At 43.5% G+C, this 14,462-nt stretch overlaps 1 protein-coding gene across 1 annotated transcript in view; it reads right to left on the bottom strand.

The window, feature by feature from the left end:
• LOC141096363 (uncharacterized) overlaps nt 1-14,462 on the bottom strand; it is a 60,743-nt gene that overhangs the window by 3,540 nt on the left and 42,741 nt on the right. The window contains exons 5-8 of the mRNA XM_073582918.1: nt 13,162-13,272; nt 12,964-13,068; nt 12,726-12,849; nt 7,128-7,245 (exon numbers count right to left, since the gene is read on the bottom strand). Coding sequence (XP_073439019.1) covers nt 7,128-7,245; nt 12,726-12,849; nt 12,964-13,068; nt 13,162-13,272 — 458 coding nt within the window. The remainder of the gene's footprint in view (nt 1-7,127; nt 7,246-12,725; nt 12,850-12,963; nt 13,069-13,161; nt 13,273-14,462) is intronic.

Raw genomic sequence — 14,462 nt, 5'->3', positions numbered from 1 at the left:
AATGCCCATTTATTATCTGGCACCAAGGAGCTATATTGGACTATTGACTGGACTCTTCTGATGTTAATGGAAGTACTTTTACCAGGCATAAAGCCCGTTTGATCAGGATGTATGAGATTCAATATAATGGAATTCAACCTGGTAGCTAGAATCTTGGTAAAAATTTTATAGTCCACATTCAATAGTGAAATGGGACGGTAGGATCCACATTATAAAGGGTCCTTCCCCTCCTTCCAAAGCACTATGAAATTAGCCCCATAAAAGGACTCAGGCATAAAATTCCCTTCCCATATTCCCCGAAATATCTTCACCAAGAGTGGCGTCAATATATCGCGGTATTTCCTATATAGTTCAATAGGGAACCCATCAGGCCCAGGTGCCTTCCCAGAGGCCATGTCTGTTATGGCCTTATCCATCTCCTCTGCGGTGAACTCAGCATCCATAAGGGCTCGCTGTTCCAAATCCAATGTGGGGAATGATATATCTGACAGATAGTCTAAACACTCCAAAGCGTCAGTCACGTTTAGATTCGTACAGCGACCTGTAGTAATCCTGAAAACAGCCAAGAATATCCTCTGTCGAAGACACCAGTATACCATCCGCCCAACGAATCTGCAATATCGTATTTGAGGTGCTGTGCTGGCGCACCAGATAGGCCAGGAATTTGCCAGTCTGGTTCCCCAATTCAAAATAGGATTGACGGGTGAAGAATAGCTTGCGTTTAGATTTAGTATCCACATGTTGAGTGTATAACCTTTTGGGCTGCCAGCCACTCAATCCTGTTCCCGCTGGTTTGGTCGGATATGTATGTTGCCTCTGCGTCTTTCAGTCGTTGCTCCACCTCGTCATCCTTCCCTGCGGTTACCTGCTTAATATAAGAGATCGTGGAGGACAAACAGCCCCTCAGGTATGCCTTAAGGGTGTCCCAGAATAGATGAATATCTTGGGGTTCCGGGTGGGACGCGATGAAGCAATTCAACTGATCAATCGTTCTGTCGGGAGACCCTATCAGTTTTAATCAGAAAGGATTTAACTTCCAAGCTATTCCTCTGTTTACTTGCCCATATTTGAGTTTAAGGATGACCGGACTATGGTCTGAGATTCCCCTACTTCCATGCTCTATATCAGCCACCCACAATGCCAGACCGCCAGAACCAAATATATAATCTATGCGCGATAGAGAGCGCTTAGTGGATGAATGACAAGTGTATTCTCTTAACTCAGGGTGACGCACCCTCCTCAAATCCAACCACCCACCACTCCCCATAAATAATGACAACGGGGTTGTAGTTGTTGGGGAGGACCCCCCGGTCGCTTCATTATCCAGCCTCAATTTATCCAGGCGATTGTTCATGACCATATTAAAGTCGCCCATACAAATAACATCTGCGTCTGGGTAGTTAAGGGCAAAACTCATTGCCTTCTGCAGGAGGGAGGTTATAAATACATAAGACCACATACTTCCTGGTGTTTATCAGTGCGTGGACAAAAATAAAACGACCCTCAGGATCCTTCCGAGTCTCCCTCGCTTCCCATCTGATGTCTTTATGTACCAACAGCGAGACCCCCCTCGAGTAGCTGGTATGAAATGTATGGGCAGACCATTGTACCCAGGGTTTCTGCACGAACCGTGCCGTATCTATAGTCAGGTGCGTCTCCACCAAGGCCACAACATGAGGGCGATAATGTCTGACCTGTGAAAAGACCTTGATCTTTTTCCGAGGAGTTTTTATTCCTCTTACATTCCATGTCATACATATTAACTCCGACCCCATATTTCACTCCGCTGGACATGGTACATAGGATTACCCGGGCAAAGTTTAGAGACATCACCTAGAGACTGAAATTGCTGCCAACTGCGACTATAGCCCAAAAAATACCAAAAACCACTACGGAAAGAAAACAAAGTGAAAAAACAACAAACAACATAGGAGCAGAGTCCTGTACTCCCATCAAAAAACAAACATGGGGATACCATCACTGATCTCAGTGTCCGGTATTGTTGGTGACCTGGACGTCCTCGAGTAGAGCTCCAATCAGCCGATTAAGAGAAAATACCAACAAGAGATACATTAGGATTCTTTTTCAGCAGACCCTCCATGGGATCGTAGCCACTCCGTCGCCTCCGTCGGGTCTGTAAAAAACAAAGTAGAGCCTCCGTGGACCACCCGGAGCCGGGCCGGGTAAATCATCGAGTATACAATATTCCTCTCCCGTAGATGTCTTTTGACCTCCGTAAACTGCGCCCGTTGTTTCTGGAGTTCTGCAGAGAAATCCGGGAAAATCGAGATCGTGGCATTATTGAACTTGATAGGACTCTTGCTGCGCCAGTCGTAGAGCCACGTCTCTATCCCTGCAGTTGAGGATGTGTGCTAGAAATGGTCTAGGTGGGGCTCCCGGAGGAAGAGGCCTGGTGGGGACCCTGTGAGCCCTCTCCAACCCAAAGATTGAGGAGAACTCATCGCCCAAAGTAGTTTTAAGCCAGTCTTCTAGGAACTGCTCCGGATGTTGTCCTTCCGATCGCTCCGGCAGGCCGATAATTCGGATGTTGTTCCGACGCATTCTATTCTCCAGGTCATCTGCCTTTTGCTTCCACGCATTCATGGAGCCTGCCACTTTCGCTAGTTTAGCTTCCATGGGTGTGATGGTGTCTTCTACCTGGGATACCCGCGTCTCCACCTCCGTAAAGCGACCCTTCATGGCCTGCACGTCTTGTCGGAGGCGTCCCACCTCCGTGTATACGTCCTCTATCTTCCCAGACAGAGACGTCCTGGTTAAGGAGATGGCCTGCATGAGCTGTTCAGACGCCTGCTTAAGGGTTAATTCCTCCTGCTAATTCTCCTCCCCACCCTCAGATGGCCGGTCCTTACGCTGAGCTTGTGAGGGATTATTTTTATTGGGTCTTGAGCCCTCAGCGTGGTCCAATCTGGCGTACTGCTTCAGCCTTTCGGCTGCTGTTCCAGACCCCTTAGAACGACTCATTTCAGCACGATGGGGCACAACTGGGTAGCAGAAACAGTGCACTCAGAGCCCCGAGTCAAGGCTACAGATGGGTATATTGGTCAAATGGTGGCTGCATGGTCTCAGGAGCAGTGCAGACCCGCAGCGTTACTCAGGGAGGCAGTGTCCAGATCCAGGCGGCAGTTAAGGGCCACTATAGCCCAGGGAGAAACCCCAGGACCCCTCAGGGACACCGGACAGAAAGGGATCCAGGTCCCTGCAATGATGATGTCGGCAGGGCAGGCTATATAGCAGAGGGGGGAGCGCGGGGCCCAATTTTCCAGGGCACACACCGCCTCCTCGCCTCTATCAGTCAGAATGTGTTCTCACCTTCCTGCTGCTCCTCCAGCGCTGCAGCAGGGGAGCCCTGCGCCGCGTCTCTTACAGGCTGAGCGCACGCCTCCAATAGGGCCGCCGCCCCATGCAGGCCTCGCCGGCCATTCGGATCCTCACAGCCGCGGGTTCTTAAAAATCCAGCCCCGCACTCCCACGGGGGGTCCAGGAGTGTCCCCAAGTCTCGAGGGGCCAGAGGGCAGACAAATATCAGCAGCGGTGAGGGTCTGCTGACCGAGTATTTTTCAGGATGGCAGGAGCTCTTAGAAGCACGTCCTCTTCGCAGCGCTACATAGCCACGCCCCCCCTGGTTGTCATTAGTTTATGTGCTAGCCATATCCATCTTGTATTGCACACAGGTATTATGTTTTGATAACACAGTGTCTATCCAACATGTTGGCTTATTGATCACCTTGGGGGACTGTAGACTTATTATGGGCGATTAAGTTTTTCTTGCATGTCATTTCATGACTTTTAAGTGTTTTTCTATGGTGTTGTTCTTTTGTATCCAATAAAATATGTTTTTATATTTTGGTGATCCTTGTTGTGGTCTGTAGCTTTTTTCTTTTTCTATTTCTACATTGTGTTGATACAGACTTCAGGTGTACCCCTCAGTATTGTGTGGTGCCCTCCAGCTCTTCATACATTACATCATGAAAGGTGTTCCCAGAACTGCTGTCACCAGATTTCACAATTCAAGTGCATGCATACCGAATGGATTGCTGAGACCTGATGAGGCTGAGGTGCTAACTTTGAAAATCAATAACTCTGTCTTTATTAACCCCTTCACCCCAGGCCATTTTCCATTTTTGCATTTCTGTTCTTTGCTCCCCTTCTTCCCAGAGCAATAACTTTTTTTTATTTTCCCATCAATATATCCTTATCATTTTACCATATCATGTACTGGAAAATGGGAAAAATTCCAAGTGAGGTGAAATTGCAAAAAAAAAAATGCAATTCCACAATTGTTTCTTGTGTTATTTTTTTTATCGTGTTCACCAAATTCTAAAACTGACCTTCCATTATGATTCCCCAGGCCATCACAAGTCCATAGATACCAAACACGTCTAGGTTCTTTTTTATCTAAGTGGTGAAAAAAAACAAAAAAGGCGCAATTTTCAGAGACCCATAGCGTCTCCATTATCCTGGATCTTGGGCTGGGTGAGGGCTTATTTTTTGTGTGCCGAGCTGATGTTTTTATCAATATCATTTTGGGATAGCTACGATCTTTTGATCCCCATTATTGCATTTATTGCAATGTTCTGATGACCAAAAAAATGTTTTGAATTTATTTTCTAGTTACACGCCATCTACCAATCAGATTAATTATTTTTATATTTTGATAGCAATTCTGAACGTGGCGATACCAAATATGTGTATTTCTTTTTTGTTATTGCTTTATTTTGAATGGGTCTAAAGGGGGGTGATTTTAACTTTTATAATTTTTTTTTTTTTTTTTTTTACTTTTGTCAATTCTTTCTGCGGATTTAAAACCGCAGCTTTTCCGCAGTGAAAAAAACGCAGCATGTGCACTGCGGATTGTAAATCCCATGGACTTACATTGTACTGTACACTGTCTGTGGAACTGCTGCGGATCCGCAGAGGCCAAATCCGCTGCAGATCCGCAGCAGAATCCGCAGCATGTGCACATACCCTTAGGAGACTAGAAGCTGCAATCATCCGATCGCTTGTGCTACACACAGCAGTGCTGCAACCCTGCTCTATGTAGCAGAAATGCTCACTTGCTATGAGCGCTGACCACTGGGTGGTGCTTATAGCAGAACGGCTATAACAACCACAGAGGTCTCCTGCAGACTCTGGGTTGTCATGCCAAACCATTAGCGATCCGTGGTTATGTGACATGGTCGCCGATGGCCAGGGTTTGTGATGTGCATCCGGAGCGTGCGTGTTAAACTGTCAGACAGCGGCACTTAACATGTTACTAGCGGCGGGTGGATCGTGATTCCACCAGCAGCTATTAGGGGCACATGTCAGCTCAGCTGTTGAAATCAGCTATGTGCCTGAAAAGATGCGAGCTCAGCACCGGAGATCACAACAAAGTGGGAGACACAACATGCGCCGTGAATATACACAGTGATTGTTGTGTAGGGGTTAAAATTAGTATTCTATATATTCAGCTATGGAATTAAATTGCTCATGAGTCCAAGCGTATTAAGTCTCCACGTACCCTCCGCATCTGCCTGTCAGCTACTAGTGAATAAGGGGCATTCTGACATTAATCATCTCACAAATAAGTACACCAGCCTCATCGGGTCAAAAAAAGATCTACAGTGGATATGAAAAGTTTACACACCCTGTTAAAATGCTAGGTTTCAGCCATGTTAAAAAAAAAAAAAAAAAAACATACCAAGAAGAATCATTCCAGAACTTTGTTCACCTTTTATGTTACCCATAATCTGTACAAATCCATTGAGAAATAAACTAAAATAATTTGAAATGAGAAATAAAGCTAAAATAATGCAGTTACCCTCTTATAATTTGGAAAGTGTATTCAGAATTAGCCAATCACATTGTAAACTCTTGTTAAATAGTAATTAGTACACAGCTTCTATCATCTACAGCGATTATTATTTACCCCATAAAGTTCAGCTGTCCTAGTAGGATTTTCAATGCATTTGCTTAGTTGCATTTTACAGCAAAAGCCATGATCTGTAAACCGTTTGCAACACAGCAAAGGGATCTCATTGATGAAAGGTACAAAAAATTTCCACAGATTTAGTTATACCATTGAAGACTGTGAAACTGGACATCAAGCAGTGGCTTAAATTTGGCACTACTGCATGTGGCAACAATGTCTGGTATGCTTCATATGTCTGGCCTGTGGGGTATGGTGGCAAGATGGAAACCTTTTCGTAAAAAGAAAAGCTTCCAAGCCTGGCTATATTTTTGTCAAAACCTACATATAGTCTATCACATCACGCAAGAAAAAGTGTTATCGCTTTGATGAGACCAAGATTGAACATTTGGCCGTAATTCCAGAAGGTATGTTTTGCACAAAGCCAACACTGCGAATCACCAAAAGAACAACATACCATCAGTGAAACATGTTGGAGGCAACTTTATCCTTTGAGCCTGATTTTCAGCAGCTGAAACTGGGGCTTTAGTTAAAGTGGAAGGAATTATGAACAGTTCCAAATATCAGTTAATTTTGTAACAAAAGCTTCAGGCCTCTGCTAAAAAATTTAAGATGAAGAGGAATTTCACCTTTCAGCACGACAACAACTCTAAGCATACCTCCAAATCAACAAAAGAGTGTCTACACTAGAAGATGATTAAAATTTTTGAATGGTCCAGACTTGAATCTAATTGAAAATCTGCGGGTGACCTGAAGAGGGCGCTGTACACAGGCGATGTCATCACGGTCTGACAGATGTGGAGTGCTATTGTAAGGAAGATTGGGCAAAGATTGGAAATTCTAGATGTGCCATGCTGATAGACACCTACCCAAAAAAGACTGAATGCTGTCAGAAATTTAATCAAACTTCAACAATCCTAGATCAAGAGTATTCATATTTATGCAACCATAATATTTTAGATCTTCAATGAATTTGTACAGATTATAGCTGACATTATAGATGGAAAAAGGTCTGAAATGATTCTTCTACATAACAACCTGGCATTTTAACATGGGTCTGTAAACTTTCCATATCCCATGTATTTAAAGGCAGGCAATGCCTATTACATATAATGTAGAATGTGATCTGTGCAGAAACTACTGCAAACCGTTTCCTTAGTTAGATGTCACATTATATGGCCAGAAAAGAAACTTTTACCTTGCTATCTATGTAATCTAGATTATTTGGTGTTACATTCCTCCATCTTTTTCTTTGTACTGTGGATATAGTGGCGTTTGTCATCTGGGAGTGATGGAAAACAGATTTCACACTGGGTCTGAAAAGAATGAAATATGATTTTAGATGAATCCTACTGGACCACCAACACTATATAATGTAATGTGATCAAAGTTGCATGTAGCCTTGCTATTAGCATTACAAAAATGATGCTTAATGGATTAAAAGGGGTTGTCTCATTGTCCCTGTGCTCCTTTAATGTTGCCGAGGAATGCTGCATATTATAGCAGCATCTAAATGTGTACAATTCAGACTAGCAACGTGACGATGCTGGTCAGAAATGTCAACCTTCAGGAGGGCACCGCATTCTCAGCAAATAGGAAGCCAGAAGGATAGAGGGAGCCGTGTGCTCCTGATTAAAGAAGATCAGTCCACATCTTTAAAGCGAACCTGTCAGCAGGATTTTGCTAAGTAAACTACAGGCACTGTCAGGTTGCTGCTATTATACTGATTAAAATGATACCTGAGGTGAAAAAATCCATCATGTGGTTCTTGGGTAATCAGTGTTGGAATTTTTCAGTTAATAAGATGCCTGCGCTTTGGGGCGTGACTAGGCAGAGTCTTATCTTCCTGTTTTAAGCCAGAGATATCAGAGAAAAGTCTCTATGATGAGGAAAATGTTTGTGTTTTGGGGCCTGTGCGAAGGTCTTTGCTTGGTTTATCTGGCTTAACCCCTTCCTGACATCCGACGTACTATCCCGTCCATGGGACCCGGGCCCCTATGCCCATGGACGGGATAGTACGTCTACCACGATCAGCGGCGCCCACGTGGTGAGCGCCGCTGATCGCGGCCGGGTGTCAGCTGATTATCACAGCTGACACCCAGCACAATGTGTCAGGGGCGGTCACGGACCGCCCCGACACGTTAACCCCTTGCACACCGCGATCAAACACGATCGCGGTGTACCGGGAGTTAAAGGGAAGCATCGGCAGGGAGGGGGCTCCCTCCGTGCTTCCCTGAGCCCCCCACGGCAGCGCAATGTGCAGCGCTGCTGCGGGGGGCTCTTTCCCTACAGGCCCCCGGATCTAAGATGGCGACGGGGGCCTTCGGGGGCCTGCAGGAAACTGGCTTCCTCAGTGCCTGCAAAGCGCAGGCATGAGGAAGCCTTCGGTACTGCCTGTGACAGATTGCTGATCTGTCACAGTGATCTGTGATGTGACAGATCAGCGATCTGTCACAGGTCAGTGATGTCCCACCTGGGACTATGTAATAAAGTAAAAAAAAAATAAAAAAAAAGTGTAAAAATAATTTAAAAAAAATCGCCAAATAAATTAGTAAAAAAAAAAAAAAATATTCCCCAATAAATTCATTTTTTGAAAATAAAAAAAAAACCAAAACAATAAAAGTACACATATTAGGTATCGCCGCGTCCGTAACGACCCGCCTTATAAAACAGTCCCATTAGTTAACCCCTTTAGCGAACCCCTTAAAAAATAAAAAACGAAGCAAAAAATAATGATTTATTATCATACCGCCAAACAAAAAGTGTACTAACGCGCGATCAAAAAGACGCATATAAATATCCATGGTATCGCTGAAAACGTCATCTTGTCCCGCAAAAAACGAGCTGCCACACAGCATCATCAGTGAAAAAATAAAAAAGTTATAGCTCGCAGAATAAAGCGATGCAAAAATAATTATTTTTTATATAAAATAGTTTTCATTGCATAAAACCGACAAAACATAAAAAAAGACCTAAATGAGGTATTGCTGTAACCGTACTGACCCGAAGAATAAAACCGCTTTATCAATTTTACCGCACGCGGAACGGTGTAAACGCACTTCCCCAAAAGAAATTCATGAAAAGCTGGTTTTTGTTCATTCTGTGTCCCAAAAATCGGAATAAAAAGCGATCAAAAAATGTCACGTGCCCGAAAATGGTACCAATAAAAACATCAACTCGTCCCGCAAAAAATAAGACCTCACATGACTCGGTGGGTCAAAATACGGAAAAATTATAGCTCTCAATATGTGGTGATGCAAAAACTATTTTTACAATAAAAAGCGTCTTTTAGCGTGCGACAGCTGCCAAAAATAAAAACCGCCATAAATAGTAAATCAAACCCCCCGTTATCACCCCCTTAGTTAGGGAAAAATAATAAAATTATAAAAATGTATTTATTTCCATTTTTCCATTAGGGCTAGGGCTAGGGCTAGGGTTAGGGCTTGGGTTAGGGCTAGGGTTAGGGCTGAGATTAGGGTTAGGGGTGTGTTGGGGTTCGGGTTGGAGTTAGAATTGGGGGTTTCCACTGTTTGGGCACATCAGGAGCTCTCCAAATGCAACATTGCGTCTGATCTCAATTCCAGCCAATTCTGAGTTGAAAAAGTCATATGGTGCTCCTTCCCTTCCAAGCTCTGCCATGCGCCCAAACAGTGTTTTATCCCCACATGTAGGGTATCAGCCTACTCAGGACAAATTGCAAAACAATTTTTGGGGTCCAATTTCTCCTGTTACCCTTAGGAAAATAAAAAATTGGGGGCAAAAATATCATTTTTGTGGAAAAAAATGATTTTTTTATTTTCACATCCGAGCGTTATAAACTTCTGTGAAGCACTTGGGGGTTCAAAGTGCTCACCACACATCTAGATAAGTTCCGTGGGGGGGTCTAGTGTCCAAAATGGGGTCACTTGTGGGGAGTTTCAATAGTTTAGGTACATCAGGGGCTCTCCAAACGCACATGACACCCGCAGACCATTCCATCAAAGTCTGCATTCCAAAATGGCACTGCTTCCTTTCCGAGCCCCGACGTGTGTCCATACAGTAGTTTTCTCCCACATATGGGGTGTCAGCGTACTCATGACAAATTGGACAACAACTTTTGGGGTCCAATTTCTCCTGTTACCCTTGGGAAAATGAAAAAATTGGGGACTAATTGATCATGTTTGTGGAAAAAATACGATTTTTTTTATTTTCATGCCCTGGCATTATAAACTTCTGTGAAGCCCTTGGGGGTTCAAAGTGCTCACCTCACATCTAGATAAGTTCCTTAGGGGGTCTAGTTTTCAAAATGGGGTCATTTGTGGGGGGTTTCCACTGTTTAGGTACATTAGGGGCTCTCCAAAGGCAACATGACACCCGCAGACCATTCCATCAATGTCTGCATTCCAAAACGTCACTACTTCCCTTCCGAGCCCCAACGTGTGCCCATACAGTAGTTTTCTCCCACATATGGGGTATCAGCATACTCAGGACAAATTGGACAACAACTTTTGGGGTCCAATTTCTCCTGTTACCCTTGGGAAAATAAAAAAAATGGTGACTAAAAGATCATGTTTGTGGAAAAAATACGATTTTTTTATTTTCACGCCCGGGCGTTATAAACTTCTGTGAAGCACTGGGGGGTTCAAAGTGCTCACCACACATCTAGATAAGTTCCTTGGGGGGTCTAGTTTACAAAATGGTGTCATTTGTGGGGGGGTTCCACTGTTTAGGTACATCAGGGGTTTTCCAATCGTGACATGGTGTCCGATCTCAATTCCAGCCATAAACGTCAAATGGCGCTGCTTCCCTTCCGAGCTCTGCCATGCGCCCAAATAGTGGTTTACCCCCACATGTGGGGTATCAGCGTACTCAGGACAAATTGCACAATAACTTTTAGGGTGCTGTTACCCTTGGAAAAATAAGAATTGAGGGTGAAAAGATCATTTTTGTGGAAAAAATATGATTTTTTAATTGTACGGCTCTATGTTATAAACTTCTGTGAAGCCCTTGGGGGTTCAAAGTTCTCACCACACATCTAGATAAGTTCCTTAGAGGGTCTAGTTTCCAAAATGGTGTCATTTGTGGGGGGTTTCCACTGTTTAGGTACATCAGGGGTTTTCCAATCGCGACATGGTGTCCGATCTGAATTCCAGCCAAAAACGTCAAATGGCGCTGCTTCCCTTCTGACCTCTACCATGCGCCCAAATAGTGGTTTACCCCCACATGTGGGGTATCAGCGTACTCAGGACAAATTGCACAATAACTTTTAGGGTGCTGTTACCCTTGGAAAAATAAGAATTGAGGGTGAAAAGATCATTTTTGTGGAAAAAATATGATTTTTTAATTGTACGGCTTTATGTTATAAACTTCTGTGAAGCCCTTGGGGGTTCAAAGTTCTCACCACACATCTACATAAGTTCCTTGGGGGGTCTAGTTTCCAAAATGGTGTCATTTGTGGGGGGGTTCCACTGTTTTGGTACATCAGGGGTTTTCCAATCGCGACATGATGTCCGATCTCAATTCCAGCCAAAAACGTCAAATGGCGCTGCTTCCCTTCCGAGCTCTGCCATGCGCCCAAATAGTGGTTTACCCCCACATGTGGGGTATCAGCATACTCAGGACAAATTGCACAATAACTTTTAGGGTCCTGTTACCCTAACGTGACATGGCGTCCGATCTGAATTCCAGCCAATTTTGCATTGAAAAAGTCAAACGGCGCTTCTTCCATTCTGAGCTCTGCCATGTGCCGAAACAGTCGTTCCCCCCCACAAATCAGGTATCAGCGTACTCAGGACAAATTGCACAATAACTTTTGTAGTCCAATTTCTCCTGTTACCCTTGTTTCTCCTGTTAAATTCAAAGTTGGAAAATTGCAAAATTTTCAAAATTTTTGCCAAATTTCCGTTTTTTTCACAAATAAACGCAAGTTATTTGAATTAAATTTTACCACTAACATGAAGTTCAATATGTCATGAGAAAACAATGGCAGAATCACTGGGATCCATGGAAGCGTTCCAGAGTTATGACCTCATAAAGGGACAGTGGTCAGAATTGTAAAAATTGGCCCGGTCATGAACGTGCAAACCACCCTTGGGGGTGAAGGGGTTAAGGGGGTTTTACACATAGCGATATCGCTAACAATATCGCTAAAGCATCACAGATTTGGTGACGCAGCAGCGATATCGCTATGTGTGATACCTCCGACCGGCTCCCCCGCTGTCCATCGCTGATCGCGCAGCTCCATTTCTCGTCGGGCGCTTCCTGCTGGGCTTCCTGCTGGCGGCGACGAGCGACGCGTGGACGCGGACGGAGGACGTCAGGATGGCCGCGTCTGAAAGGTAAGTATCGTCTGCTGTATCGCTGCTGAAACCACTGTGAGATCTTCCTGTGTGGAAGCTCACTACACTAGCGATCATTTAGCGATGCACCAGCGATCCTGACCGGGTCATATCGCCGGTCGGGATCGCTGGTGCATCTCTAAATGTAAAGGGGCCTTTAGAGCAGGAAGATAAGACTCTGCCCTACCGTCCCGCCCTGGAACACTGGCATCTCATTAACTGAAAAATTCTAACACTGATTACACAAGAACCACAAGACGGATTTCTTCACTCCAAGTATCATTTTAATCAGTTTAACACTGCTAACCTGACAATCTCTGTAGTTTACTTAGCAAAATCCTGCTGACAGGTTTGCTTTAAGTAAAATACTATGCTGGCAGTAAGAGAAATATAAAACAATACATGTATAAATATGGCAGGTTTTATTAATTTCACAACTGAACATTTAGATTATCTAAAGATCTATGGAGAAAACTCACTTGTCGGATGTCATGTAGTGGCTGATGTTGCTGCTGATGTGATGCAGTCTATTGGAGAGTCCACTCTGATTCCGTACACAAAGTGGAAATGTAGAAGGCCACAATGACTTCTGTTTAGGATATTCTGGGTACAAATACATGTACATACAGATTTTATACAAAGTAAATAAAAATAAAATAAAATTACCAGAAGTAAGAACTTTATTATGCCACAATTCTGAACATGCAAAAAAATTACCCTTCACAGTTGTTTCAGGATGCAGTAATTTACTAAGTCTGTCCACAGGAGGCAGTCTTCTATTGCTAGATTTCTTACATGATGACGATGATGATGACGACAATGCTGAAAGAATGAAAGTTCTTCAAAAAATTCAAATTTCAAAATTGTTTTTAGAAGTAAATATGATTTTTTTCCTATATCTCATGCACAATCTACCTTCATACAAGTCAGTCCTGTTGTTTACCGGGCTCTTTGATCTGTACTTATACAAACCAGAATGTGAAGACACCAACAACTCAGAAGTCAGAAAGTCTTGTGTCCCATCACCTAGACCAGAACAAAAGAGACAAACTACAATTACATTTATGTATACGGTAGGTAGAATTACATGGCGATAGTCAAGATAAATTGTCATCATTTAATATGTAGATGGCTAAATGGCCTCCATTCTGTCTGAGGAAGGGATCCCACTGCCAATTGTCCAAGTAGTGTCATGAAAAAAAACTTCTATCATCTCCATTATGGCATAAACCTTATCCAAAGGGATCAAATATCTTTTCAACATGGAAACACTCCACAGGACAAGCTTCAGAGATCTATCTACATCTAAATAAGAGACACTCCTGTCGTGGCGCTATATTACAGAACGTGGAAAATAACACCTAAGCGACTGACTATGGATGGCCAGAGATGCGACCAACACTAACGCCCTGATTCTTCATAGATTGGCACCTTTTTTCTGGAATAAAAGAGTCTAATACAAACTATTATGTTTGTGCCTTATTTTTTAATTTGAACCTTTTTAAGTTACGGTACCTTCACTTGGTTTTCACACTTTTTCGAAATGTCTCATAATTTTTGTCTAATTGTACCCATGTGTAGTGCAAAGTTTCGTCTAATTTTTTTACTTTTGTTAAATGTCAGACTAATGTGTGACATTTTAAAGGATCCTGTTGCTGAAAAAAGATGTAAAAAAGTAACAAGAAAAAGAGCATGTTTGATTTTGCACAAAATTCATCAACCGCCTTGTAATATTTTGAAGGCTTTAATACAAAAAAATTCAAAGAAAAAGATGCAAAGGTTGAAATGGAGCCCAAATGTATATGAATAATTGGCAACATTGCTCTGATTGGACAGCCCCTTTAAAGTTGTTTTCTGGTTTTGGAAAATCCCTGTTCCCAGCTGCAGTTTGCTGTAAAAAACGAACTGACCAGGCTTTACTCACCCTCCCTGGGTCCAGCGCTAAGTCTCTGCTGCTGCTCTTTATGTCCATTATTGTCTGCAGCGCTGACATCACTTTGATTGCACTGCAGCCAATAACTGAGCTCAGCGGCTCTTCCCGGGCGGCGCTTAGAAACCCGATGTATACCTTGGTTATCAGCTCCCTGCACCAGCATGCTGGTAACTAAGGTACACATCAGGTTTCTAAGTACCACGCGGCGCTTAGAAATCCGATGGTAACCTTGGTTACCAGCTCCAGCTCGCTGATCTCCCGCCTGCCATACGCAGCGATGCGT

Source organism: Dendrobates tinctorius, unplaced genomic scaffold (genome assembly GCF_039654945.1).
Source record: "Dendrobates tinctorius isolate UK_male_01 unplaced genomic scaffold, ASM3965494v1 ptg000074l, whole genome shotgun sequence".
NCBI classification, from domain to species: Eukaryota; Metazoa; Chordata; class Amphibia; order Anura; family Dendrobatidae; genus Dendrobates; species Dendrobates tinctorius.
Note: the sequence above shows the minus strand (reverse complement) of the source record. Positions and strands in the feature narration are given on the sequence as shown.